The sequence below is a fragment of the Chiloscyllium plagiosum genome, unplaced genomic scaffold (genome assembly GCF_037043375.1).
Source record: "Chiloscyllium plagiosum isolate Xiang-an unplaced genomic scaffold, Cpla_swu_hap1 HiC_scaffold_37, whole genome shotgun sequence".
Taxonomy (NCBI): domain Eukaryota; kingdom Metazoa; phylum Chordata; class Chondrichthyes; order Orectolobiformes; family Hemiscylliidae; genus Chiloscyllium; species Chiloscyllium plagiosum.
Genome location: NW_028270175.1, coordinates 26,190,888 through 26,217,652, shown reverse-complemented (window position 1 = coordinate 26,217,652; position 26,765 = coordinate 26,190,888). Strand labels below are relative to the sequence as shown.

Here is a 26,765-nt window from a genome sequence, read left to right as displayed (position 1 = left end):
CCTCCCGGCTATTGTTTCCAGGCCACACACTAATCTCCTTTCTCCCAAATTCGCTGCTTTTGTTCTTTGTGCCGTGAATCCGCCTCCTACCTCCCACTATCCCACCCCCGGGCACTGCGCTCCTCCCTCTGCCCGGGGGTCGAGCGCGGATCCCGGCTGCTGCCTTCAATCTCAGCCGCTCGCTCCCTTCTCCGATCCTGAGCGCCCGCTGGGAATTCCCCGGAGTCAGTAGGAAGCAGAGGGGCCGAGAGGGCGCTAAAGGCCACCGAAATTGGGTCGAAGCCGAGCTCCGTTTGTGCGCCAAGGTTAGACCCACGTTAAGCTTGCGCCGCGTGCACAAGAACCAGCAGATCGCAGCTAAAGCTTCAGAGTTTGCAACATATGCCGACGTCGGTTTAAATTCGTACTGATCCATGTTAAACTAAAGCAAGGGCACAGATTGTAAGCAGCCTTGGTTAAGCCACTGGCTGTTCAGCACAGGACACTGATCCCAGGCCAAACCTGCAACATTCATGAATAAACTAAACGGGACCCGGTCTCCAGCGGCATTTCAATCATCAACCGCAGGAAAAAAATGACCTGCATGCCAGAACAGAGTGTAGTAAAGCTAAAAATATGGTTAAAAACAACTGATCAGGGCAAAGACACCAGGAAATAAAATGGCATATCTAATCCGAAATGTTTGCAATCTTTAAAAGCGCTTTCTTTCGCAGATAGTTTTCCTTAAACCCATGTCAGAATTCACACTGAATTAAACGCTCTAGTTTTCAACTGAGCAATTAGTTGATATTGTTAGAAAGGTGGCCCGCCTTACTCCACTGCTCCTTGTTAATGTTTGGAAGGCAGATATTTTAATCAGCATGTGCAGAGATGTTATGACACAAACGTGAGGCAAGTTGGACTCAAAAGTCTGACACTACCACTGTTTCTCAATCTTTCCACGTGGTTTATTACTTTAACCAATTGCTTTTTCCGGTTGGAACCTGCGCCCCCTTCAGACACGATTTAACCCTAAATAAATCTTAAATTTCCCTTCCTTGTTATCTCATATACGTTTGCGATATATGGTAATCTTTCGGTTGTTTAATTTCAACGGTATAAAGCCATAATTTATCCAGTCTTTACACACTCAAAAACCAGGCTCCAGACCTTGCTCCGTACCACTTCCTGAACTTTACTGTATCTGAAAAGCGTACATTAAAACCTCAAAGCTCATCCTTTAACAATAAACTACATCGGCTAGTCTGCAACAAAATTAACATTTTGGAGAATTTCAGCAAGTCTGGCAGCATCTGTAGAGAGTGGAGATAACGCTTCAAGACCGATGTGATTTCTTAGTTCAGTCTGGAGCTGCGAAGACCTTCATCCCAAGCTGTAACCCTCTTACTAGCAATGCTCAATTAGTCAGTCAATGGAGGGGCTCTTGTGCGGAGGCAAGCGATCTGGTGCAGGGGAAAATACTTTCAGTTGTGCTTAAGAGCACTTTGGATGTAAAACACGAGTCATTTGTCGTTGTGTGATCTGCTTGCAACAGGCCCAGACAACTTTATTGCCATTACACTCCCGCATTTCATCAAGTTACTGGCAATTCAGAACTTAACTTTAGGAACCACACTCTTCCAACTCAACAGAGAAGAATACTACTTTAGTCATAGGTGATCAATTCTGGTTTGACTGATTTTGCTTATCAAAACAGAGTTCCTAATAATCAAGTATTTTAAATTTTGCTATAAGAATTACAAAACTCAACAAGTTTTTCCAGAAAATCAAATTCAGTATACCTACTTTTAATGTGGTTCACAATCTCACTTAAAGCTCAACTAATAAATGTACCATATAGGTCGATAGCAAAGCTACTGACTCAGGAATATGGGAAGCTCCATTATACATCTCAGTTGGGGACAGCAGAAAGGGTGATGTAACTGGGTAAAAAAAGTCAGCTGTACATCAGATTACTTCCACAAAGTTTCTGGACTTCAGGCAAGGCTAAGTAGGAATTCACTTTGATGATCTTCTTTATACTTACTGTCCATAGTTACAGATGATAAATGGTAAGATGGCACTTGACATTATAAGTATTCTACATGCAAGAACATGGTGTTGGGTAGTAAAGGTGACACAGAAAATTGAAAAGATACTTTTCACAACCTAGACACATAATTTTGATGGCTTGGTTTGGAATGAAAAAAGTACTCTATGTTCATAATCACAATGGAACATTGGATAAAGAGTCTGTAGTTCTAAAATAAATACAGACAAACTTTCCAGGTAGTGAAAACTTTTTATCATTGTCCAGGTACAATGGAAAAGAAAATTGTATCAATTTATCTATCATACCATGATCATGGTCTCAGAATTATGAACACTTTAAAAATAAATCTACTCTTAATGATATTTAGGATTTTGAGGTGCTTCAAACCAAATAAACATCCAATCCAAATCCTTAGCAATTCTACAGTTTGTTAATTATTTCAGACCCAAATAAAGTGTTACATAAAAACAAAAATATTAAGACAAAATGCTTGTTAAATCCGACAGTAGTCATCACCAAGATAATCATAAATCAGGAATAGTCAGTACTTACAACATCAACAGTAAGCAGTGGGTGATCCTTAGCTGAGCTCTAAAGACAATGTTGGAGTATAAAATTCTCCTTCAGCGTCCCTGGGCGGGGCTTGTTGTAGAATTACTCCCCTTTATATAAGATGGTTATCTGAGCCAGTGCGGGGGATAGTCCTGGCCAGAGGCAGAGGCTTTGTTCTGTGGTTGTGATGGCAGGTAACCAATAGCAAACATTCCCCCCCCAGACGCTAACAAGCCATAATTCAGCTTCCCCTTAAACAACACTCTTGAGATTTGGGAACAATATGTTTTAATATTCATCTTGCTTCAATGTAATGGTAAATAATCAAAGGTTGTCACCAAGGTGATTGCGGAATTTCTTCTTTCATTTGTGCAAGTATTATACCGTGTTTCATAAATTAAATCAATTTCTTTTGGAGTATTGCATTTCTAGATGTCAGCTCAATTAGTATTGGCTCAGAGTTAGTAGATAATGGGCTCAAATCCCATATTTGACCTTCCAATATAGGAACGCATATTTGTAGGTGCAGCCTCTCAGGATTTCCTATTTCATTGGGCACCAAATGTCTCTCAGTACCATTGAAAGAAGAGCAAGATGTTCTTCAGATATCCTGACCAATATTCCTTCTCCAACTAACGATCCAAAAAGGTTAGTGGTCATTCATTCAGTTTAGTGCTGGATGTGGATCTACACATGCAAATCAACTTACTGCATTCATCTGCAACTGAGCTTCAGTGGTAAATAGTCGTGATGCACATTGAGACAGCGTAAAGTATCCAAATAGAAATAGTTTCAATAGACATTTTTTTATTTGGAACATTTCCAACTCTAAAGAAATTCCCTGATTTTAACGCAGCATTAACATTAACAGCTCCCAAATTCCACCCCCATCCCCCCCTCCAATATGTATAAATACTGAAATAGACAAACTCTTATTTACAGACACAAATAGTTCACAGGTCAGCCCAAAGTTAAAGGTCGCTGGCCAAAGCAGACAAATATTTTGGAAAAGGAAAGCAGATAATATTTAAAGGCCCAGTTTTTGCTACTCTATACCACACCAATTGCCATCCACATCAATCCATCAGATTACAAAATCACCACTTGGAAGAAGAAATATGTCTCGCATATGCTTCCTCGTGTGGCATGTGATTTTGTTGGACCTCAGTGAATCGTATCGTGCTTTGTTCTTTAAGTTCAAATCAGTTCTTCACAGTACCCTCCCCCACCCCACAAGCCGTTACAATGGAAGATTACGTACGGAATGGAATCTATTGAAAACAGTGTCTGTGTGAAACAATTCGCTGTGATGTGCTTAAGAATTGCTTCAGAGTTAGGACCATTATTACACATTATACACTTCTGTGTAAAAAATAAAATTCAAATACATGGTAACTCCTTTTCAATATACATTTGTGTCCCATTGACCTTTATGAAATTGAGTCCAATCACTTGCGAGGCAAAACCATCGCTTTATGACAATGCATATCGGGGCTCTTGTGAACACAGTGGTTACAAGAATGGGACAGATGTTCTGGTAGAGATGCACTATTAATGGAAATGAAAAATCCCAAAGCTGCAGCCTGAGAGTCCTGAATCCTGCTGGCTCCGGCACTATGGACTCCCAGTAGCTTCCATCTCCAAGAATCTCATCAGAAAAGAAGTGCCAGTCATGGTCTCTCAGGATTAAAATTTCAAAGACGAAAGCTGAAGGCTGCCCCATGTCAAAACTGAACCCAGTGGGTGCTCTGGGTCACTTGGGTGGTAGCAGGGCTGAGGAACAAGAAAGTTAGAACTATCAGAAGGCATATCATACAAAATGTATTGTTTTAATTCATTTTAAAATTTATTCTTTTATGCAATGTGGTCGTTGTTGGTGAGGCCCATTCCTTATTGCCTTTGAATGGAGTGGAATACTAGACCCAGGATAATTAAGAGTCAAGCACATTATTGTAGGACTAGGTTTTAAATGACAAGTCATTGCTATGGTCATGGTCACAATACTTCCAAATCCAGATTTTATTGAATTAATTTTAAACTTCACCAGCTGCCATGCTGGGATTTGTATCCATGTCTCCACAGCACTTGCCTGGGATTTTGGATTACTAACGGAGAGACATTGCATGTTACATTGCCATCTCACCTAGCTGCCTTGATTTAGACAAACATTATGACGCAGTTATTACGTACAGCGATCCCATGTTTAGCACATGTATTCCCTGAAAACAGCATGCCAAATTAAAATAAATTTCCTATAAGAAAATGTGTAAGAAGGATAGACTATATTCATAACCTGTAACTTTTGTGTTAACGAGCTGTATGAATCTAGCTTTTGGACACAGGCATCTACTGTCTGTACATCAACAGTGGAGTGTGGGAAATAGCAGAGAAGTTACTAGTTCTCAATCTCTACTTCATTCCTATCAACATGCTACTGACCAATGGCACCAGGCACATAGAAGGTGAGGAGTGAACACCAGGCCTGACATCCTGGATCACTACCGGGTCCAGAATGCTGACATCATAACCAGCTGTTAGCCAACAGGATCCTGAGAAAACACTAAGCATTGAATGGAGTTACTGCTGGGAGAGTCCAGAGTGGCTGCAAGCAAACAGCCCAAGCTGAAAGAGGAAAGATTCCATTCTAATTGGGAGAGGCTTGGCATCAGTTCCTATCCCATCAGAAAAGCTGGGAAATCACTCCCATTCCACAATATGAGACTGGCTATCTGCCTCTCTCTCCCATCAGCACAGCCTATGGTTGAGTCATTTCTCACTCGAGGAAGATGAAATACCTCATTGCCCCACTAAGAAAGATGGGAACATAGATGAACAATTCATTCAGTCCTTGAGTCTTTTCCACCATGTTAAACAAAATTGAGGTCCCAGCTAGCACCGCTTTTCGCAAGTTTCCTTGATTGAAAACTCCTCCAAATTGGGGAAAAAAACACAGAATAATAAATCACTGATTTGTTTTAAACCAGTTTACTTACACTTAAGACAAGTTTAAAGTGGATGTAGCACAAACCTGGTTGCTGCTGCAAAGTCTCCCCACAAGTCAGTTGTGGCAGTATGAGAAGCCAAAGTAGGAGATGGTTGTGGGGCATCAAAGCCTCCCAGTAATTCTGTAAATAATGTAAATGAACACAATAGGAATTACCCAAAACAAAATGAATCAATTAATCAATAAAATATGAATTCAGAGGTATTACACACAAGATTTATGACTGTACCCAGCAAGCACATATAATATGGAATCAATCCACAAGACCATGGTAAAAAAGAAACAGATAACAAATTGGATACTTGCAATACAACTGATCTCACTGTCTGAATATAACATGTCTATAATACTATCACATACTGTCATGCATCTGTGGAAGTTTCACTGCTAAGACAGAACTGTGCTTAAACTGGTTTGCTCCATTACTGTTCAAGCTATCACTTCGAGGAAGTGGTCTTAATAGGCAAATTCAAGCAGCTTATCAACTCAGAGATCAATTATGGCCACTCAGATTATATTGCTAAATTAAAGTAGCTCAACATAAAATAACTATTTCTCCCCTTTCAGCTTCTTATACCCAGAGAGAAATGAGTATCAGTATCAGTCAATGATACATGTTAACAAGACCCCAGTGAAGCTTGAATTTTCCTTAAGTACTCTACCTGTAGAAGATGACTGCATAGGCTGTTGCGTCATGCCTTGTGACCCTGGTGGTGGCAGCAGGATTGGAGTTTTAGCCCCTGGTGGTGGTGGGAGTAAGCCTATTCCAGTACCTGTTAGACGAGGCTTAGTCGATGAGTTCTCCTTTTTCCGTACATTCTGAAAATTAAAATGGGTTGTAAATGGTTTTGACTGAGCTAAAATAACAAATCACAACAACCTGGATTGTGACAAATTCCAATTTTTTCTGGTTCCCCTTATATAAAAATTCTGGCTTAAACTGTAGTATTGTTCTGCAGTTCACAGAATCCCTATAGCCACTTTGGAACGTCTTTTCTTCTGCCTGACCATTTTGGATACTGCTAAACAGCACTATTACTGCTGCTACTACAGTGCTTTTCTCTCTGAATGACATTCTTCTCTGAAAGAAACTCTCAAATCATAGGATGTATCATTGCTAAGTAACAAAGTCAATTTCTTTCCTCTCTTCTACCCTTGCGTTGAACTTCTCACCTTAAAGGTATTAAAGACCTCATTTAGATGCATATAACAAAATGTCAGAAACATGCACCACTCTCAGAAATTAAAAATGAAATGAAAACTATATCCTCCTTAACTCTGCTTTCTCTCCACAGATGCTGCAAGACCTGTTGAGCTTTTCCAACAATTTCTGTTTTTGTTTCTGATTCCCAGCAGTTCTTTGGAGTTATTTTTTTCTATATCCTTCCTTTCTGGGGACAGATGATATAGAAATAAATATCAAACTTAAAGTTATACATGGTTTTGTCCACTTTGGAACCCAAGTTTCAGAATAAAAAGAACAGTATGGTAATATAATCACTAAGCTTTATCACAGTGTGAATAAGCTTCTTCCTGCATCCAATTTAAATGTATTTCCAGTAGCCGATATTTTTGCCCTTTGTCACATAATCTGATCTTATTTTAAATAATAGATGCAGGATTATTTAAATATTAAAGTATTCTGTGCCTCACCCCAATATTTAGCTTGATGGTCTGTCCCTCTTTAAATCCCAAGTCCAATTTAGGTCCGGAGTCTGGGTTCTGAGCTTGTTTGGCAAGTTCACTCTGCTGCTTAACCCATCTGCAAAACAAAGAAAATGCAGCCTGATGCTTGAGAATAGATGAAGCTTTGTAAACCACAATTTAGAACAAAAATTATATCTTAATTTAAAATAAGCAAAATCGTAGTCTGAAAGTTTATCTTGCTGCATCTATGATTTGGTTCATACTGACTAATTCCAGGGTGCTCAAATGTCAGTTTTACAAAGACCTGTAAGACTCCAAATTGGAGCTTTGATAATGTTGCCAAGTTTCTGTCACTACAGGTTGAAAGGTAGAAATATAATCTCTTGCGAGTCATTAAGATATTTACTCCATGTACTTTCAACAGGTCTTTGCAAATTTTGATTTCATGTTTAATTCATCTATTCTGAAGTCTTCAATCAAAATGTGTCAGTACTGAAATTTCAAGCAACTTACTTGAAGTGATCCTGCAGACCGACATTAAAATCAAAAGCATCTCCCCTGTCAACAAATCCAATGCCAATGAATGCACGTCGCCCTGAAAAATGTAATGGGTTTTCTCAAGTGATATAATTTCTCAAGTGATCAAATTTCACACTTTACATGCCCTCATTCTAGACAGTTTATAGTAGTCTTATCAATGTAATATTAGCGACAATCATTAAGTATCACTCACAGAAACTACAGTCGGCCATTCAACCCCATCAAGCTGATTTCAGCTGATGGGCACGTGAAATTAATTTACCTGGGTTTGTTCCAAATGATGATGTTCTTTTATTATTTCATTTGCCAGATAAAAATGTCTACATATTGACTCTATTTAATTCCTCTAACATTTTAAATATTTTGTTAAGGTCACCCTGAACTATATGAACTTGCTTAAGCAAATCTTGCTGTATTTGTGAGATCACCAATGCTAAAAAACAGAACAAAATGTACACAATCTGACAGCAATTGGTCTTGGTGCCCCTAAGGTAGGGGAAGTTGAAAACAGCCCCTGTATAAAGGTCAGTTTGTCATTCATTGATATGTGAGGCAAAGGAGGGAAATGTGTGCAATGATCTTGTTTCCATCCTCTCTATCCCCTATTATTGAACTCAATGATATGTAGCAACAATTTTTTAAAATTACAACCTCTATTTCAACCTACAACGTAGTGTAAAATTGGCACAAATGCATTATTTTCTTTTGTGTCTTTGGGTTGTGCGCATCGCACTCCAGGTTTTGAGCATGTTATCTTGGCTGAGTAGGAATGGAGTGTTGTAAGCACTGCCTTTCAGGTGATATATAATTTGAGGGTTTTTTTTTCCTGCTGAGGGGCATGAAAGTACTGAAAGAGGTGTAGAAAGCTCTGTTGCTGTCCTGGTCGTAAGAACCAAAATAGCTTTCAGCTCTTTGAGCGTGCTTCACTATTCAATGAGATCATAACTAATATGATGAGTATGGTCTCAAACCCACATTCCTGCCTGGCTCACTAACACCTAACTCCTTTATTTATCAAAAATCTATATATCTCTGTCTCAAAGAAATGCAATGAACCATCATCCACTGCTTTCTGGGAAAGGGAATTTCACATAATAATGATCCCAAGAAAAAAAAGCACTGATCTTCATTTTAAAACTGAGAAGTCTCATTTTTAAACTTTGCACCCTAGCTCTAGTCTTGCTGACAAGAAGTCAACCATCAGACGAACTGATCTTTTAGATTAGATTTCTTACAGTGTGGAAACAGGCCCTTCGGCCTAACAAGTCCACACCACCCGCCGAAGCGCAACCCACCCATACCCCTACATTTACCCCTTATCTAACACTACGGGCAATTTAGCATGGCCAATTCACCTGACCTGCACATCTTTGGACAGTGGGAGGAAACCGGAGCACCTGGAGGAAACCCACGCAGACACGGGGAGAATGTGCAAACTCCACACAGTCACCTGAGACGGGAATTGAACCCGGGTCTCTGGCGCTGTGAGGCAGTAGTGCTAACCACTGTGCCACCGTGCCGCCATCTTGTTGGTCAAAGGATCGGTCCGTGGACACAAAAGTTACCATCTTCATATACAAATAGAAATGCTCCCCTGAGCTGTGCAAGCTTGCAACAATTGGGAAAGAAGGTGGAGGGACAGGTAGTTTTGAGAAAGCAGGGAGGCTGTGGATGCAGAGAAACTGGTGAGAGAGACTAGGACCCAGGGCGCAATTCAGAGTGAAGACACAACTGAGATGAGGAGCAATTTTTTCAGCCAGAATGTGGTGAATCTGTGGAACTCATTGCCACAGAAGGTCATGGAGGTCACGTCATTAATTACCTTTAAGACAGTGATAGATAGGTTGAAAATATTATTTGATTAATAAAGGAATCAAAGGTTACAGGAGAATACAGGAAAATAGGGTTGAGAAGTATATCAGCCATGATCAAATGGCAGACCAGACTCGATCAGCCAAATGCTTTGATTTTGCTTCTATATCTTATGGTTTTATAGTAACATATAGGGGGAAAACTGGCACAAACTCCCTTTAACAAGTGTCTCTTTAAAATGCAGGTTTTTGAAACTCTGTGGCAACTTTACCAGCATAATAAACGAGATAGACAAAGGGAAGGGTTTTTAAATGCCCTGGGAAATATTATTACATTAAATGCATTACATAAATATAAGTTGTTATTATTGGAATTGGATGGAACATTGGTGCAAAACCAGGAAAGATAGCAATTTATTTTATGTGAAACATTTAGGCATATTCTAAACTATTCCATAAGGCATGATTATAAATAAAAATTCATTCTTTCACGTTTGGTCTCTTTCTCGTTTATTATGGGATTTCCCAGTTGCAGCCGCAGATCACAGTGAGGGTTATATTGTCATAAGGGAACCTAGAAGTGCAAACTAATCTGCATGCAGCTGAAGGTGTTGTGAATCACCTCAAGCAACCAAAGCCACAGAATCCAGTAAAACCACGCACAAGTTTAGTTACCCTGCAGGCAAAATATTGCAAACTTCCACATCCTTCAGTGCATTATGGTAACGCTAAAGAGCAATGAGCTTCCGACACTAGACTTTAATAAAATCCCAAGATAGAATTACCATTTCCATCTTCGATGCGAATGACAAAGTATCTGCTTGAATCAACAACGCTCTCCACTGCAATTCCCGGAAACTGGTCCACTGGGGATTGTGCAAACAACTCTCCTGAAGAGAAAAATAACAAGCAGCAAACAATACTGGGTTAAATACCATTCCCTTTAGCATTTCATACCTCTCAAACACACCAATTATCAAAAAAAATTCAATACGGAAAAAGTACTTTCCACACATACGCTTTGTTGGACCATCTAGCTATAATAAATGCTTTTTATTATCAGGAATGTGAGCACAATAATTTCATTTGATAATATTGTGGGATAAGAATTACAAAAGCAAGTATGACATTCCCTTGCAATGGGTTAAAATCATGGTGGCAACTAGCAGTATTGAGCTTAGCTTCCCAAATGCAATGTGAACAGGGATGCCCATTTGAGGTGAACAGTGTGTACATTATTTTTTGGAACTTTGGGAGGAATTTTTCAGCGGACATTTTGAAGCAAGTAACAAGGTGATACAGAGAGACTGGTCAAATGCGCTGAACATTGGCAAACAGAATTTAATCCTGAAAAGTGAGAGTTAATGCATTTTGGGAGGATAAACAAGGCAAGGGACGACATATTGAATGGTAGGACTCTAGGAAGTACAGAGTATCAGAGGGACCTTGGTGTGAATGTCCACAGATACTTGAAGGCAGAAAGAGGGGGAGATAAGTTGGTTAAGGCAACATGTGGGATATCACCTTTATTAATCAAGGCATTGAATATAAGAGCAAGGAGATTATGGCGGATCTATATACAACAGTAATTCGGCCACACATGAGTAGTTCTGGTTGTAGCAGTATAGGATGTGATTGAACTAGAGAGATAGCTGAGGAGACTCACTAGGATTCTGCCTGGGCTGTGAAGAGAGACAGGGTAAGCTGATGCTGGTTTCCTTAGAGCAGAGAAAGCTGACAGGATACGATTGAGGCATTTTATAAGGGACAGATAGGGAGGAACATTTCCCTTAGTAGAGGGGTCAGTACCAGAGGGCAACATTTTAAGACAATGAGGAGATAGAGGCAATTTGAAGATCTTGCTTTTTTGCCCAGAGGGTAGCAAAAACCTAGAAATCCTAAAAGGTTGACAGAGACAGGAAAAATCAAAACGTTTAAGAGGTATTTAAATGAGTTGTTGAAATGCCATAGCATACAAATGCTGGAAAATGGGATTCGAATAGATGGATGCTTGATGACTGGAATGGATACAATTGACCAAAGGGTATTTTTCCATGCTGTAAAATCTCTATGACTTTCTAAGCATGTTGTCTGAACTGAAAACTGATTATCTCACAAGCATATTGAATATTTAATTTCCAGAAAATACCTGAAACCTTGTCTTCCAATTTAATGTAAGCAATATTTCCTTTTGCTGTTATCCGGAGTCTCCCAGTCCAATCAGGTTGATCCAACTTCCAATCTGCAGCTCTGAGCAGGAAAAGGGAACATCTTTACAATGATGTTTCTTGAAAACAAAAAATCCTCTGGTCAGACACATCAGTGCTGCTGTGTACTCCAAGAGTCATAGAGATGTACAGCACGGAAACAGACACTTCGGACCAACTTGTCCACACTGACCAGATATTCCAACCCAATCTAGTCCCACCTGCCAGCACCCAGCCCGTATCGCACCTGGCCCGTATCCCTCCAAACCCTTCCTATTCATATACCCATCCAGATGTCTTTTAAATGCTGCAAATATACAAGCGTCCACCACTTCCTCTGGCAACTCATTCCATACACGTACCACCCTGTGTGAGAACACGTGGTCCCTTAGGTCTTTTATATCTTTCCGCCCTCACCCTAAACCTATGCCCTCTAGTTCTGGACTCCTCCACCCCAGGGAAAAAAAAACTGTGTCTATTCATCCTATCCATGTCCCTCATGATTTTATAAACCTTTATAAGGTCACCCCTCAACCTCTGACGCTCCAGGGAAAACAGCCCCAGCCTGTTCAGCCTCTCCCTGTAGCTCAAATCCTCCAACCCTGGCAACATCCTTGTAAATCTTTTCTGAACCCTTTCAAGTTTCACATCTTTCCAAGAGGAAGACAACCAGAATTGCACACAATATTCCAACAGTGGCCTAACTAATGTCCTGTACAGCCGCAACATGACCTCCCAACTCCTATACTCAATACTCTGACCAATAAAGGAAAACATATCAAATGCCTTCTTCACTACCCTATCTACCTGTGACTCCACTTTCAAGGAGCTATGAACCTGCACTCCAAGGTCTCTTTGTTCAGCAACATTCCCTAGGACCTTACTATTAAGTGTAGAAGTCCTGCCAAGATTTGCTTTCCCAAAATGCAGCACCTCATATTTATCTGAATTAAACTCCATCTGCCACTTCTCAGCCCATTGGCCCCTCCCAAAATGTAATCTGAGGTAACCTTCTTTGCTGTCCACTACACCTCCAATTTTGGTGTCATCTGCAAACTTATTAACTATATCTCTTATGCTCACATCCAAATCATTTATATAAATGATGAAAAGTAGTGGACCCATCACCGATCCTTGTGGCACTCTACTGCTCACAGGCCTCCAGTCTGAAACGTAACCCACCACCACCCTCTGTCTTCTACCTTTGAGCAAGTTCTGTATCCAAATGGCTAGTTCTCCCTGTATTCCGTGAGATCTAACCTTGCTAATCAGTCTCCCATGTGGAACCTTGTCGAACGCCTTACTGAAGTCCATACAGATCATATCTACCGCTCTGCCCTCATCAGTCCTCTTTGTTACTTCTTCAAAAAACTCAATCACGTTGGTGAGACACGATTTCCCATGCACAAAGCCATGTCGACTATCCATAATCAGTCCTTGCCTTTCCAAACACACATACATCCTGTCCCTCAGAATCCCCTCCAACAACTTGCCCACCATTGATGTCAGGCTCACTGGTCGACAGTTCCCAGGCTTGTCCTTACCACCTTTTTTAAACAGTGGCACCACGTTAGCCAAGCTCCAGTCTTCCAGCACCTCACCTGTGACTATCGATGATACAAATATCTCAGCACGAGGCCCAGCAATCACTTCCCTAACTTCCCACAAAGTTCTAGGGTACACGATCAGATCCTGGGAATTTATCCACTTTTATGCGTCTCAAGATATCTAGCACTTCCTCCTCTGTAGTATAAACATTTTTCAAGATGTCAACATCTATTCCCCTACATTCTTTATCTTCCATGTCCTTCTCTACAGTAAATACTGATGCAAATTACTCATTTAGCATCTCCCCCATTTTCTACGGCTCCACACAAAGGCTGCCTTGCTGATCTTTGAGAGGCCCTTTTCCCTCCCTAGTTATTCTTTTGTCTTTAATGTATTTGTAAAAACCTTTTAGATTCTTCTTAACTCTAATTGCCAAAGCTATCTCATGTCCCCTTTTTGCCCTCCTGATTTCTCTCAAGTATACTCCTACTGCCTTTATACTCTTCTAAGGATTCATTCGATCTATCCTGTCTATACCTGACATATGTTTCCTTCTGTTTCTTAACCAAAACCTCAATTTTTTTAGTCATCCAGCATTCCCTATAGCTACCAGCCTTTCCTTTCACCCTAACATGAATATACTTTCTCTGGACTCTCGTTATCTCATTTCTGAAGGCTTCCCATTTTCAAGCCATCCCATTACCTGTGAACATCTGCCCCCAATCAGCTTTTGAAAGTTTTTGCCTAATACTATCAATATTGGCCTTTCTCCAATTTAGAACTTCAACTTTTAGATCTGGTCTATCCTTTTCCATCACTATTTTAAAATAAATTTAATTATGGTTGCTGGCCCCAAAGTGCTCCCCCACTGACACCTCAGTCACCTGCCCTGCCTTATGTCCCAAAAGTAGGTCAAGTTTCGCACCTTCTCTAGTAGAACATCCACATACTGAATCAGAAAATTTTCTATCGCTGACCCCAATGATATTTGGCAGCAAACATAATCAGCTCATTACACTTTGCATTCAAGTACACGTAGATACTTATCTCTTGACATATGAAGTATCTTGGAGCAAGATAATGTTAATTACTGAGTCATATTCGAATAACAAGCCATCATCTGAGGCCTGTATTTTCAGCACTAGTCAGGGTGAACTTTGGCTGGTGAAGTTTATTTTCCAGTTAGTAATAAAATAGATACAATAACATTCTCCCACTATATCACTTTGGAAACTAACAAATTATCAGATTGGCCAAGATATAATTTTGTGCATGGAAATACAGCTAGATAGACTTTTTTCTGAAAATAATAGAACCTTATAAAGAATTATAAAGAATATAGAAGATTACCAGCAAAAATGTAGTTTTCATTACAATATTTTGTTTAAACTTAAGTTCGAATACTGGATAATCAACACTCAGAGCAAAGCATAGGAAAATTTGGAACTTTCCAATGTTACCATACTCTCGAATCACATACTTATGATTTGGTCAGCTCAACTTTCCTCGAGACTTTCTTTGCTTCTTTGTTGGACACCATTCACAAGCCTTGACAAACCTCCACAATCTCAGGGAACAGGTCATTATTCAGATATAACTCCAAACAGCATTGGCAGTTTATTCCAATGTTGGAAACAATAAGCCAAGTTTTTGCGATGCCATGCTCTAATTTCATTGTCATTAACAATTCACTGCCATTAGCAATGAGACATCCTTCCCTGCTTTAACTCTTCTTAAGACCAGGGATGTCACATTGCTGTCTTGGCTCTGATCCAATCAGATTGAGGCATGTGACTAGTGTTTTGTTTAAATTCTTCTGAAATGTGAATAGTTGAATTTGAAAAATTCCCAACTTCCTCCTCAGCTATGGCTGCCCCTCTGAACAATACAGTTCGGGTGAATTACATGGAACGTGTGGGTTTGTGTACTTCAGTTACTGAAAACAAGGATGGAAATACGAGAAAGTTAGGCAGTATGCCAAGTCGATTAATTTTCAGGAGCATGAACTGTCTAACAATTCAATTGTTTATGGTACTTCTATCTGTACTCAGTTTCATATTCTGTACGCAAAATCGTGAAAGGTTAAAAAAAAATTAAAAACCACAATACAGTCACCTGCAGAGACAAACAGGATATAATGAAACATGACTCAAGAACATCCTAACAGCTGTTTTGCGTTTCTCTTCCTCATTCCGCCATCAAGAATACAGAAAGTCCACTTTCAAAATGGTCACAGATCCGAAAAATACAAGAAAGAAGCAAACAGCCCTGGGTGAATTCACAATTCTTAAAGAAAATGCATGAAGTTATTTCGCAAAAAGGTGAAATTCTACTGTTTATCTTGTTCATATTTCAGCTTTGGCCATGTAAGTAACACTCATTCTGAGTCAGAAAGTTGGGGGTTCAAGTCCCATTCCAGAGTTGCAGTCAAGGAGAAGTCTATACCACGGTACCATTTTGTCACTTTAATCCCGCCCGAGTTCATCATCAAAATTCTAAGGAAGCTCACTGATGTCTTCTGGGACAAGGGAAGCATTTGATTTCTGCTGGGGATCTCGTTTCTCGTAGCAGATAGTTCAAGTGCTGGTGCTTCCACATCCAGATTGTAACTCTGCTTTCAGACCCTGAAGAAACACCTCAAAGTGAATAATAATATGGGCCGGAAATTATCTTCTTTGGTTAGATACATGAATAGAGCTATGATTAGTAGTCCGTATAATCCAAGTTGCAAGACATACATACAGACCGATGATTTTCCTATCTTTTACCAAATTCTATCAGAGACTAGAACAGAATTACCTCTAGCTGAAGCTTTCCTCTGTCCAAGATTAAGGCTGGATTAGCAGTATGTAACCGGCTTGGGCAACACGCAAGTATAAGCAGGGAGCCCAAGTAGTGGACTGAAATGACATTTATGTCAACAAAGCAACAATCGACATCCAGGTGTTGAACCAGAATAGTGCCACAGTCTCAAATGTTGAAAGTCAGTCCATCTTGATTCCATTAGATGCGTGATTCAGTATGGAGAGATCCTGCATGAGCCTCAAACCTTCCTCAGGCACCCACTCCTTTCATCTTGACTAAGGTCACTGAAACAATTACATGCTATTCCACAGGAAATTGTTCCATAGCCTGCTCCTGCACACACTCAACTCCCTCACCTTCATCCTGGCATGTTTCCAACAGAGACTGCTCTACAGGACTTTTCATAACGGATAAAGTGTAGTGCATTAAATGGAGTAGAATGCAATCATTTGTTTAAAATATTTTAAGGTTTCCAGGTACTTATCTGACTTTTGAAGTCTCGAAGAATCCCATGTGTATAATCCAGTTTGATGCCCTGCAGCCCTTGGGATTGTTTCTTATCCTTTCATTATACCTCAATCACAATCTGTCTAACCTTGATTGTCCTGTAGAATGGATGAGTAAAAGAAAACACTCCAAAACCTTAAAAATCTGGACGGATATTCCAATTGAAGGTACTTTTATTTGTATGGTTGCACCTCGAAAATATTCCATTGGCAGTGAAATTTTATGGGAAGTTTGGAGGACAGTAAGGCATTAAACAAGTGCAAGTCTTCCTTTTAATATTTGCAACTAATCTAAAACCTATGCCTTGCAAGAGATCGTTCCCTCCACCTGTACACAAACTTTGTCATATCTCTCAGAAATGCCAAGTTGGTTCAATGCATTGAAATGTTATGCTCTCTAATAATTTTTTTTAAATCCTCCCCTTTCGCCATAAGGCACTGATCCTTTGAAGATGATCTGCTGGAGGTTGCTCAATTGCTCATCCTTCACGCAAATACTTGGACAAGTTATTTGACTGGAATGAATTAAAGCCAAGCCTAATCCTGATGCCCAGAGAAAGGCACGATTGAGCTAGGAAGAATATATGGCTACCAGCAGCAGTAAATTTAGCTGACCCCCCTCCCATTTTAACATCCCAATTGTAACACACCTACCTCCTATACTGAGTACTAGCAGCTAACAGAGTTGAGAGTCTCCTAAAATCTAGGTCAACATTTACAAGACAGCACTGATCGTCACTCTCGTATGCTTTGGAGCCTAGGACAGCTCACACCAGGCATTTCAAAGCTCAAAAAGTGCCGTGGTATGATTTATTTGCGAAGTTCTCCAAACACAATTTCAAGAATGGCACTTCAACAGCAGATGACAAGACCAATATGGAGAGACTAATCAATTAAAATCAGCTCAATCTTGCTTATATGCCTGACAGCAGACTGCTGAAGCAACTGCTAATCTCAGAATCCAGGCATGGCAACACACCTCTAAATAGATAATGAAAATTCTTTAGGGATGCCCTCTAAAAGATTTGCAAAGATGTTGCCAGAGTTGGAGAATTTGAGCTATAGGGAGAGGCTGAATAGGCTGGGGTTGTTTTCCCTGGAGCATCAGAGGCTGAAGGGCAACCTTGTAGAGGTTTATAAAATCATGAGGGGCATGGATAGGATAAATAGACAAGGCATTTTCCCTGGAATGGGGAGTCCATAACTAGAGGACACAGGTTTGGGGTGATAGGGGAAAGATATAAAAGGGACCTAAGGATGACACGGTGGCTCAGTGATTAGCACTACTGCCTCACTGTGCCAGGGACCAAGTTCAATTCCTGCCTTGGGTGGCTGTCTGTGTGGAGTTTGCATATTCACCCCGTGTCTGCAAGGGTTTCGCCTGGGCACTCCAGTTTCCTCCCACAATCCAAAGATGTGCTGGTCAGGTGAATTGGCCATGCGTTAGCTCATAATGTTAGGTGCATTAGTGGGGAATGGGTCTCGTTGGGTTACTCTTTGGAGGGTCAGTGTCGATTTGTTGGCCTGAAGGCCCTATTTCCATACTGTAGAGAATCTAATCTAATCAAACCTTATCACACAGAGGGTGGCACGTGTATGGAATGAGAGGCAGTGGTGGAGGCTGGTACAATTACAACATTTAAAAGGCATCTGGATGAATGTATGATTAGGAAGGGTTTAGAAGGATATGGGCCAAGTGCTGGCAATTGGGACTAGATTAGTTTAGGATATCCGGTCAGTATGCACAAGTTAGACCAAAGGGTCTGTTTCTGTGCTGTACATCTCTGACTCTAAACATTCCTGAAGGGGTCAAACATTTCTATTGACTCATGGGAATATCTGGCTTCTAACGGACTCAAATTCAGAAAGCATCAAACATATTGCGAGACTTTTTTGGGAGTGAGCTGATGTGAAGTTAAGCCTCAGAAACAGCACAAACAAGACAAATGCTCAAGCACCTCAGCAACTCAAACATCTTAGCATGACCAGCCCTGCATGTGGCTGAATCTGAAAACCGAACTGGATTTTCCTGCCGTCTCAGACTATCAAACCTGGGTGGAAGCAAGTCAAGTTTGATCCTGGGGAACAGCCTAAAATAGAGAGAAATGAGGAGAGCTGGTAATTTCTGTGGTCAGTATGGCTCACTTCAACATTGAACAGTGAATGAAGCAACTGGACCAGTGGAAAAACTGTCAAGAAATGCCAAAAACAAATATTTATTTATTCCCGACATTTAAGCCATGACCAATTTTAAGGGCAGAACAGATTTTTGGACTGAATGACATATTCCTGTTTCTGTATGTGGAATAGTATAAACAGTTGAGTCACAAAGCTATTGATGCAGACTATACTGAACTATGTACAAATAATATCTTTTCACTGATTTTCCTTTCATTGAAATTTTTATGGATTATTTTGCTCAGCTCTCAAAATAAAACAAAACCTTGCACGCTTTACTTTTCGTTAGGTGTTTCCTTCCTCCATTTGTTCTAACTCTTCCTCTACACCACAGCTTCTCTGATCATGCAAAACGCAGCTAACATGCATGTTCAGCATGGTATAAACTGATTTAGTCCTTCTTGGTGAAGCCATGTCAGCAAATAATCATACACTTTATTTGGTACCCTCCAATCACATTATATTCAGCAAATAAATTTGCCAAGTCAACATCCTTTAAGAAAACAAAATGCTAAATAGCATGTACTCTATCATGCAGTAAGCAAAGGCAATCACACCATGATGACGAGAATCAAATATCCTGACTGGCAATACAGCCATTTCAATTAATTCCAACATCTCTGAATGAGAATGGAGAGAGAGGATAAGTAGTATCAGCCAATTTTCACACTTGATTATCCATTGACCCTGATATTGGACAGGCACAGCAACTGCATTTCCATTATACCTTTAATGTAGAAAATCATATCAAACCACCTCACAAAGGCACAAATGGATGCATATATAGCCAAAGGAAATACACCAAGGAATGGCACAAAGATTTGGCACCAAGACAAGAGTAACAACAAAGGAAATTTTACATAAAATGTCTGCTTGTGCTTGTTTACTGATAAAAGGGTGTTAGCCAAGCTCAATGCCAACGTTATGACCAGTCCAGTTAAATGGGAACTGTGGGGTGCGAGAAACCTAGAATATGTGGCAACAACACAACACTTGTGGCTGCTACTTGTAACTACTGCTGCCACGAGATCTGTTGCTATGGTACATCACACTCATACTGGCCAGCACCATTCTAACATTTGAGTGAAGGATATTAAAGATTACTCAAAATGAAGCTGGATAAGCAGAGAAGCACTGAAAAAGTCATAGAATCTCTAAGTGTGGAAGCCCTATAGGCCACTCAGTCCACACCAACTCTCCAAAGAGCATCCAAACCAGACCCACCCCTACCCTATCCTGACATTCACCATGACGAACTAACATAGCCCGCACATCCCTGGACACTGGCCAATTTAGCACGGCCAATCCACATAAACAAGGAGATTGGGAGATAAATATAACTCGTTGATTTTAATTTACATTAGAAACCAATTCCAAGTCTTTGGATGATGCTGTTCAAGGGAATCATATAAATAGAACCAAGGATAGATCCGTTGGGGTCTCCTGAGGTAACAATATAGTTACAGAAAACATTGCTGGATGGTCTGCAGCTACTATTTAATATGCCACGAATATCCCAGAGATAAGGCAGTTAAATGGGATTGTGCAGACAGTACCCACCTCCACAGTCAACCATCCTGCTCACACTCTCAAAATATCAGTATCTGGCTCAGGTTATTGGGGACTGCTGACCAGTTAGTAATTTCTCGACCAGGTGGTAACTCAAAATAGGATGAAATACTAAAGCTCTACCACCTTATTGCAGTCAAAGCATACCACATTACAGAGACAATGAATCAGCAAAGAAATATGCACTGGGATTGACACAGCTAGTGCATCAATTTGAAGGATAAAAAGCTGAAACAGAGCAAAACATTAGCAACAATACATGTTCCGCAGCAAAAACAATGGCACTGACACTGGCTATCTCAGTATGTTTCCAGAAACATATGCTCTGTGACTTCACACAGAGGGATCAGCAGTGTGATGTTAACCAGCTGGTGCAGCAGTCTGTGGATTTTGCTGGCGACTATCACTTTTGATTTGTACATAACTAATGGGACTCAGCACAGCAGAACTATTAGATGTGTCCAAGTAAATATTTATCCATTATATATAAATCTTGATATAATTATATAATTTTTGCTCATATCATTTTTGTGAACTAGCAACATTCCCCAATTAGGACAGTCAGTCCTGAGGAAGGTCACTGGACTCAAAGCATTAACTCTGATTTCTCTTCACAGATGCTGCCAGATCTGCTAAGCTTTTCCAGCAACTTCTGTTTTTGTTAGCAGAGTGCCCAACTGAAAAAGTATTGTAATGCCAGCAATGGAAATGGGGAAGCAGCAACATGGAGAGAGAGAGAGAGAGAGAGAGAGATGGGTAGGCAGCGGCATTGATTGATGAATTAAATGCAAGAAATGGCGGCAGCCCTGTCACAATGACAATACAGAAGAGAAATTCCTGGTTTGTAGTTGCTGAATATATTGTTCCCCAAATATATTCTCAATCAACATAAAAAACAAATATATGTGGTGACTGACAATCAATTCCAGCATGGTAAGAATTCTATTTCCCTTTATCATGAATGTGGATGAATAGCGTAATTTTGCCTGTTCAGATGATACTCACAAAGCATTTTACACATGCAATTAAACAGAGTGCAATACAGTAAATATTTTCAGTTACACAAAGCTTTTAAAAAAAACTCCCAGAATCTGGCTGGGTTTTCCAAAGCCTAAAGCCTAAGACACTTACAGTGACTTCCTAAAATGTAATCACTTTCAGGCTGTTTTTCAGAACCCATGCTGTTAAATTACTCCATAACGGATCTATTGTGATAAACATATATTGCACTGCACAGAAAGCAGGAAGTTTGCCATGCTATTGTGCTGCAATTCCAAAGACAGAATCCTCATTTCATTGGAAACTTTATCTACTGAGCTCTGGAGGATTTGATTCTGTAATAGCAGCTCTGTTGCAACAAAGTCAAATAACATATTTGCATAAAAATAAGATTTCTTTCTCAGCAGGTTTCTGAACCATGACTATTTCAAGATATGCCTGGTCACCCTCCCATTTCTCAACCTCTATAAAATGAAGCATTCCCAATATTCTCTTGCTAGTATCCTAAATTGCACTAAGTCTCTTTACCTCATTGACCTACATAGGGTCCCAGTAAAGCAACACACAAAATTTAACAATTTCACTCACTTTCAGATCCTTGCCACTCTGATTCCAGCCTTTCACCCAACCAGAGTATCCACATACCCCCAATTCTTGCCTTTTGTGCATCTTTGTTGAATCACACCACTAACTTCAGATGTGCCTTCAGTTACCAGACCCCTGATCTCTGGAATACCTTAAATCTCTTCAATTCCACTGTTTCTTCACCAAACATTCACCCTTGTCCATGTTTTTGGTTGCCTGTCCTAACATCCCATTATAGGCAATGTATTAAATTTGATTTGACAGCATTCCTGTGAAGCACCATGGGATGTTTTAATGTGTTAATATGTTTTATAAATACAAGTCACAGCTGTTAACATTTGTAGTGTCATTCCAAACCTCTGCTCTTGTATGTATTACAAACCATTTCTTGTTACACATTCTAGATTTTGCACAATTATTTAACAGTTAGCTATGCTTTCTGAATATGCTGCCAGCGAGACCTTGCACAAAGTTCAAAATCAGATTCTGTAGAATCAGCACCCTGTCTGACAGCATGAAACACTTCCTCCAAACACTACACTCAATAAAAAGATCAAGGTCAGTTTCTGAGTTCACTGTGTATTTAAACAGGAAACAGTACGTTTTATGATCATTCTTTAGAGCACAAACTCTTCCAGGTTTTATACATTCTGCATTGGCCTACTAACCTAGCAAGGGCACCTTCATCTACTGCTCTTCATATAGTCCCTTCAAAGCCTCCTCTAAAACAATCTGAGCCACCACCCTTTGCAGCACTTTTGATTCAACTTTGCACCTGTTTCCAATGCCCTTGGGAGGCTTTTTTAAAACAAAAATCACATTTTAAAAAATATGGGTCAGCGTCACTTCCGACAGAGAAGGTGGCCATTCATCTTATTAAGTTCATAACTTTGCTGAAAATGATGGGGGTTAAACAACTGAAGACTATTGTTCGTAACTGGAGGTGATTCCTTGCCAAATACTTGAGTCTAGGGTCAATTCTGTTCTAAACACTTTCATTCATTTAATTTTCTTTTTAAATAGTTTAATATAAAGTGCAGAGATGTAATAATTTCATCCAACTCATTAGCACAGGCAAAATAGGTCAGTACTTTTGGACACAATTGGGAACATGCAACCACTGTTTATACAAGCTGATCATAAATGTATGGACTTATCTACACATTGCCATATTTTCAAACATGTGTACATACTGTAACTGCCCTATGCACAATTCTGCCACCTCTGCTTTGACCTTCAATTTGGCATGAACCTATTTAATTTCAGTTACATGATAAGAACATCACAAATAGTTCAAATTGTTCAAAGTGGCTTTGCAGACAAGTCCCACACTTGAATCTTGAATGAGCACATATGCTTGAAGCAGCTAGTTGTCCAGATCATTATTTGAAATACAATGGTTTCACCCAAATGACTTGGGATTGGATTCCATATGAAATGATAATAGATCATATATTGGTTTATTCTGAAGATAATTATTCTTTGCCTAGATATCATTCTGAATTTGTTATTCTTAGCGATCAATAGATTACTTCTAACTAGTATTCAGAACCTTAATGGTGACCTTATGGCAATGGGGAAAAAACAAGATATTAATATTTTTGATTTGCACGGCTTATTCAGTGACGTGAACAGTATTGTGGATACTTTCTCGAAAGGAAGATATATATCAGATAGCGATAATGATGAGGCAGAACAGTGGGGGAGAGAAAAAAGGAAATGCTGTACCCTGGATCCCACTACCTTGGAGGGGGGGGGGGGGGAAGAGAAATCAGTTCTATGTGTCCAAATGTGTGTGGGTCAGGATTCGGCCTTTCACGTGAACACCCACAGCAGAACCCTCGACCCTAAGTAGACACCATCCAGAAACCGAGAACTAGCCGGGTATGGAGTGTTCAGCTACAGAATTAACAACATTGTTCAATAACCATTCAACACATAATTAAGGCATCTAAGTTCAGAGTGACTATATATATTTCACTGTTTATGTTTTAAATTGTAGGACAGATCAGATCTTTTCATCCCCTCTGGGACTGTGTACACTTCATTCCCACGGGGATTATGCAACTGTCATCCACGACCTTTCGCCGTTTCTCATCAGTTGATGATCCACTTTTCCTTTATTTCCCGATCTTGAAGTTAGTCTGCTCTCTCTCTCTCCCTCAGTGAAACTCGTGCACACTTCCTTCAAAGGAAACGGGAACTTTCCACTATCGCTCCGATCATGACTTATCACAAAAACAAGATGCCACTCCGTTCCTCCCGAAGGCTCCGCGAACATTACCTGTAGCCCCGGTTCGTTGCCCTCGGCGGGATCCTGTAAACGTGAACCTCCGGCTTCACACAGAGCACCGACTCGTAATCACTCTCCGCCATCTTGCTTGCCCGCCGCACCGCCGACTACAGGAGGACCCAATGCCGACGCACCCAACAATCGCGGAGCATCATGGGATAGTGGTGGAGCCGGCTCAGGCACCCACGGCATCACGGGATAGTGGAGGAGGAGCCGCCGCCGCCGGCACCCACGGCATCACGGGATATTGGAGGAGGAGCCGCCTCCGGCACCCACGGCATCACGGGATAGTGGAGGATGTCCTTCTGGCGTTATGGAGGGCGTTGTCTGCAGTCGTAGGGACTGTAATACTCATTGATTCTCTCACATAATGTCTTTGTCGCCATCAGGTGTCAAGACTAGAAATTCCCAACCGGACTCCGTGGAAGTTCATAAACTCCCCACCCTCCAAAAAAATAGAAGGTAATTCTTGTGCGTGTTTCTGAGATGGTGAAAGTGCAGAGATGATCGGGTTATGTAATGGATTCTCGCTTCACACAAAGCCGCAATAGAGGATAATTCAGCTGTAGCAAGACATTTCCCACATAAAAGATTATAGACACGTTTTTAATTTGACTGTTAGCTTAAAAACAAATTACCCGTATAACAATAAGGATTTCCTCCAAGTTCAACAATAGGATTCAAGGGGAAGGAGGTCGATTTTTAAAAACTTTAATAGAGACTAGTTTTTTTAAAAAATGCAACTACTTTGAATTTCTTTTAATTTAAAGAGGAAACGCAATTCAGTTCTGCCCAATAACTGTGAAGCCCTCCGAAATGTGTACTGTATATGTTAGTGTGATGTTATATCCATTTAAAGTCTCATATACACGATAACACCTTTGACAGTACAACACACCACAGTACAACACTGGGATGACAGGATCATATTTTGTTAAGGCCTAAAATGGATCACACTGACAACATCCTAGGCAGGCAATATTTGGAACAAAATAAGTGTAGTCTCATTTTACTTTGAGGCAGAAAATTGCTATACCTATAGCAGCAGCACTGACACTTAATTTTCTAAATAATATTCTTTATGCCTGAACCTAAAATATAAGCAGTCACTTTGAGAGGAGAATCATGATCATTCCACTTGAGAGAACCAAATTTATTTATTACCTGTAAATTGTTTATTTTTCTTAATATGCAATTACTCTGCATTCCTCCAATTCTAGTCTCTCATCCAAAGAAATGGGAGCAGGAACTCCACTTTCCTACCAAGCTCCCTCATCAATCAAAAACCTGTCTAGCTCAGCCTTCGAATGTATTGAATAACGCAGACTTATTTGTTCACAGAATTTGGTGGGAGGGAGGGGATGAAGTCCAAACATTGGGAAAACATATTAGAAGGTTGTCAATTTCTTCCATTAGGGGTGTTGCCCCATCTTTTGAATTTCACCCCTCTGCCAGTCTTTTGACCACATTTTAAATTTGCCGTTCAGATATTTCCTCTTTCAGCCCATTAACCCTTTTATGACTTATCAGAAAATTGAGTTTGTAATTACAAGTCATTATTCAATGAATACTATATCCATTCTTATAATTCACATTTTAATGAAAATCTAGGTATAATCATACATATAGCTGTTCAGATGTACAAAGCTAGATAAATTGTAATTACAGAAAGTGAACTGATTTTCATCCTCAACTCTCAGTAAAGGTGCCAATCAAATACAAGTCTATTCATTCAAATATTATGAAGTATTACAGTTTTATATCATATTCATTGGGTAGCTACTACTGTCCTGTATACATGCCACGATCCTTAAGATTGCTCAAACCCTAAAATACTAGGATTTCCATACTACTAGGATTTCCATAAGCCACTCTACTTTGCTCCTCTTTACAAGGCACTCCTTAAAACATATCTCTGACCAAATATCACTGTTCTACTGTCTCTATGCCCTTGTAATCAAATTTTGTTTGAATATTGTCAAGTGGTGTTAAGGGATGTTGCACTACATTAAAAATGTGAATTGTCTTTAACTGGGCAGAGGGAGGAAGAGATCGATAAAGCGCACATTTGGAAATTGCAAAGATATGATCAGGAGTTGCGCATCTCTCCGCTATCTTGCTAAAAGCATCTATGCACCATCCTCAGTAACCTTAATTAAACTACTCAGTGGTAGTGATTGGTCCTCTGCTCATTTCTTCATGTTTCACAATCTTGCATTTCCTCTTCAGTTACTTGTAGGTGTATACCATTTTCCAATTTAAAGTTGTTTAATATCTTTGTCTCTTAGCCTGCATTCTATTCCATGTCGTCTTCACTGAATTCAGAATCCGCACCGTACATGGAAATGGGAAAATCAGACTTGTCAGCATATGATAGATGGGATAGTTTTTCAGGTTCAAAAGAAATGTTCAGAGTTCACTTTATTTCCCCCTTTTCAACTGCAGACCTAGAGGTAATTAGAGCATCAGCAGAATCAGAGAGTGTGGAA

The 26,765-nt window shown here is 40.0% G+C and overlaps 2 protein-coding genes and 2 long non-coding RNA genes across 4 annotated transcripts in view; 2 read left to right on the top strand and 2 right to left on the bottom strand.

Annotated features, from left to right (window-relative positions):
* crocc (ciliary rootlet coiled-coil, rootletin) overlaps positions 1-219 on the bottom strand; it is a 99,134-nt gene extending 98,915 nt beyond the window's left edge. Inside the window, exon 1 of the mRNA XM_087980511.1 lies at positions 91-219. The gene's annotated coding sequence lies outside the window, so the exon portion shown is untranslated. The remainder of the gene's footprint in view (positions 1-90) is intronic.
* Positions 168-19,582, top strand: LOC148139784 (uncharacterized). The gene is made up of 3 exons (XR_015753469.1): positions 168-305; positions 15,545-15,662; positions 17,088-19,582. It is a non-coding gene; the product is annotated as an uncharacterized LOC148139784 (long non-coding RNA).
* Positions 3,372-24,406, bottom strand: LOC122540261 (adaptin ear-binding coat-associated protein 2-like). Its single transcript, XM_043675711.2, has 8 exons — positions 24,268-24,406; positions 11,736-11,836; positions 10,372-10,476; positions 7,749-7,830; positions 7,242-7,350; positions 6,251-6,407; positions 5,613-5,709; positions 3,372-4,357 (listed from the first exon to the last, which is right to left on the bottom strand). Exons 1-8 carry the CDS (start codon positions 24,357-24,359, stop codon positions 4,309-4,311), a joined length of 792 nt encoding a protein of 263 aa, XP_043531646.1. The 5' UTR covers positions 24,360-24,406; the 3' UTR covers positions 3,372-4,308.
* Positions 20,774-26,765, top strand: part of LOC122540263 (uncharacterized) — a 16,880-nt gene continuing 10,888 nt past the window's right edge. The window contains exons 1-3 of the long non-coding RNA XR_015753468.1: positions 20,774-20,864; positions 21,017-21,332; positions 24,150-24,738. This is a non-coding gene — a long non-coding RNA (uncharacterized LOC122540263). The remainder of the gene's footprint in view (positions 20,865-21,016; positions 21,333-24,149; positions 24,739-26,765) is intronic.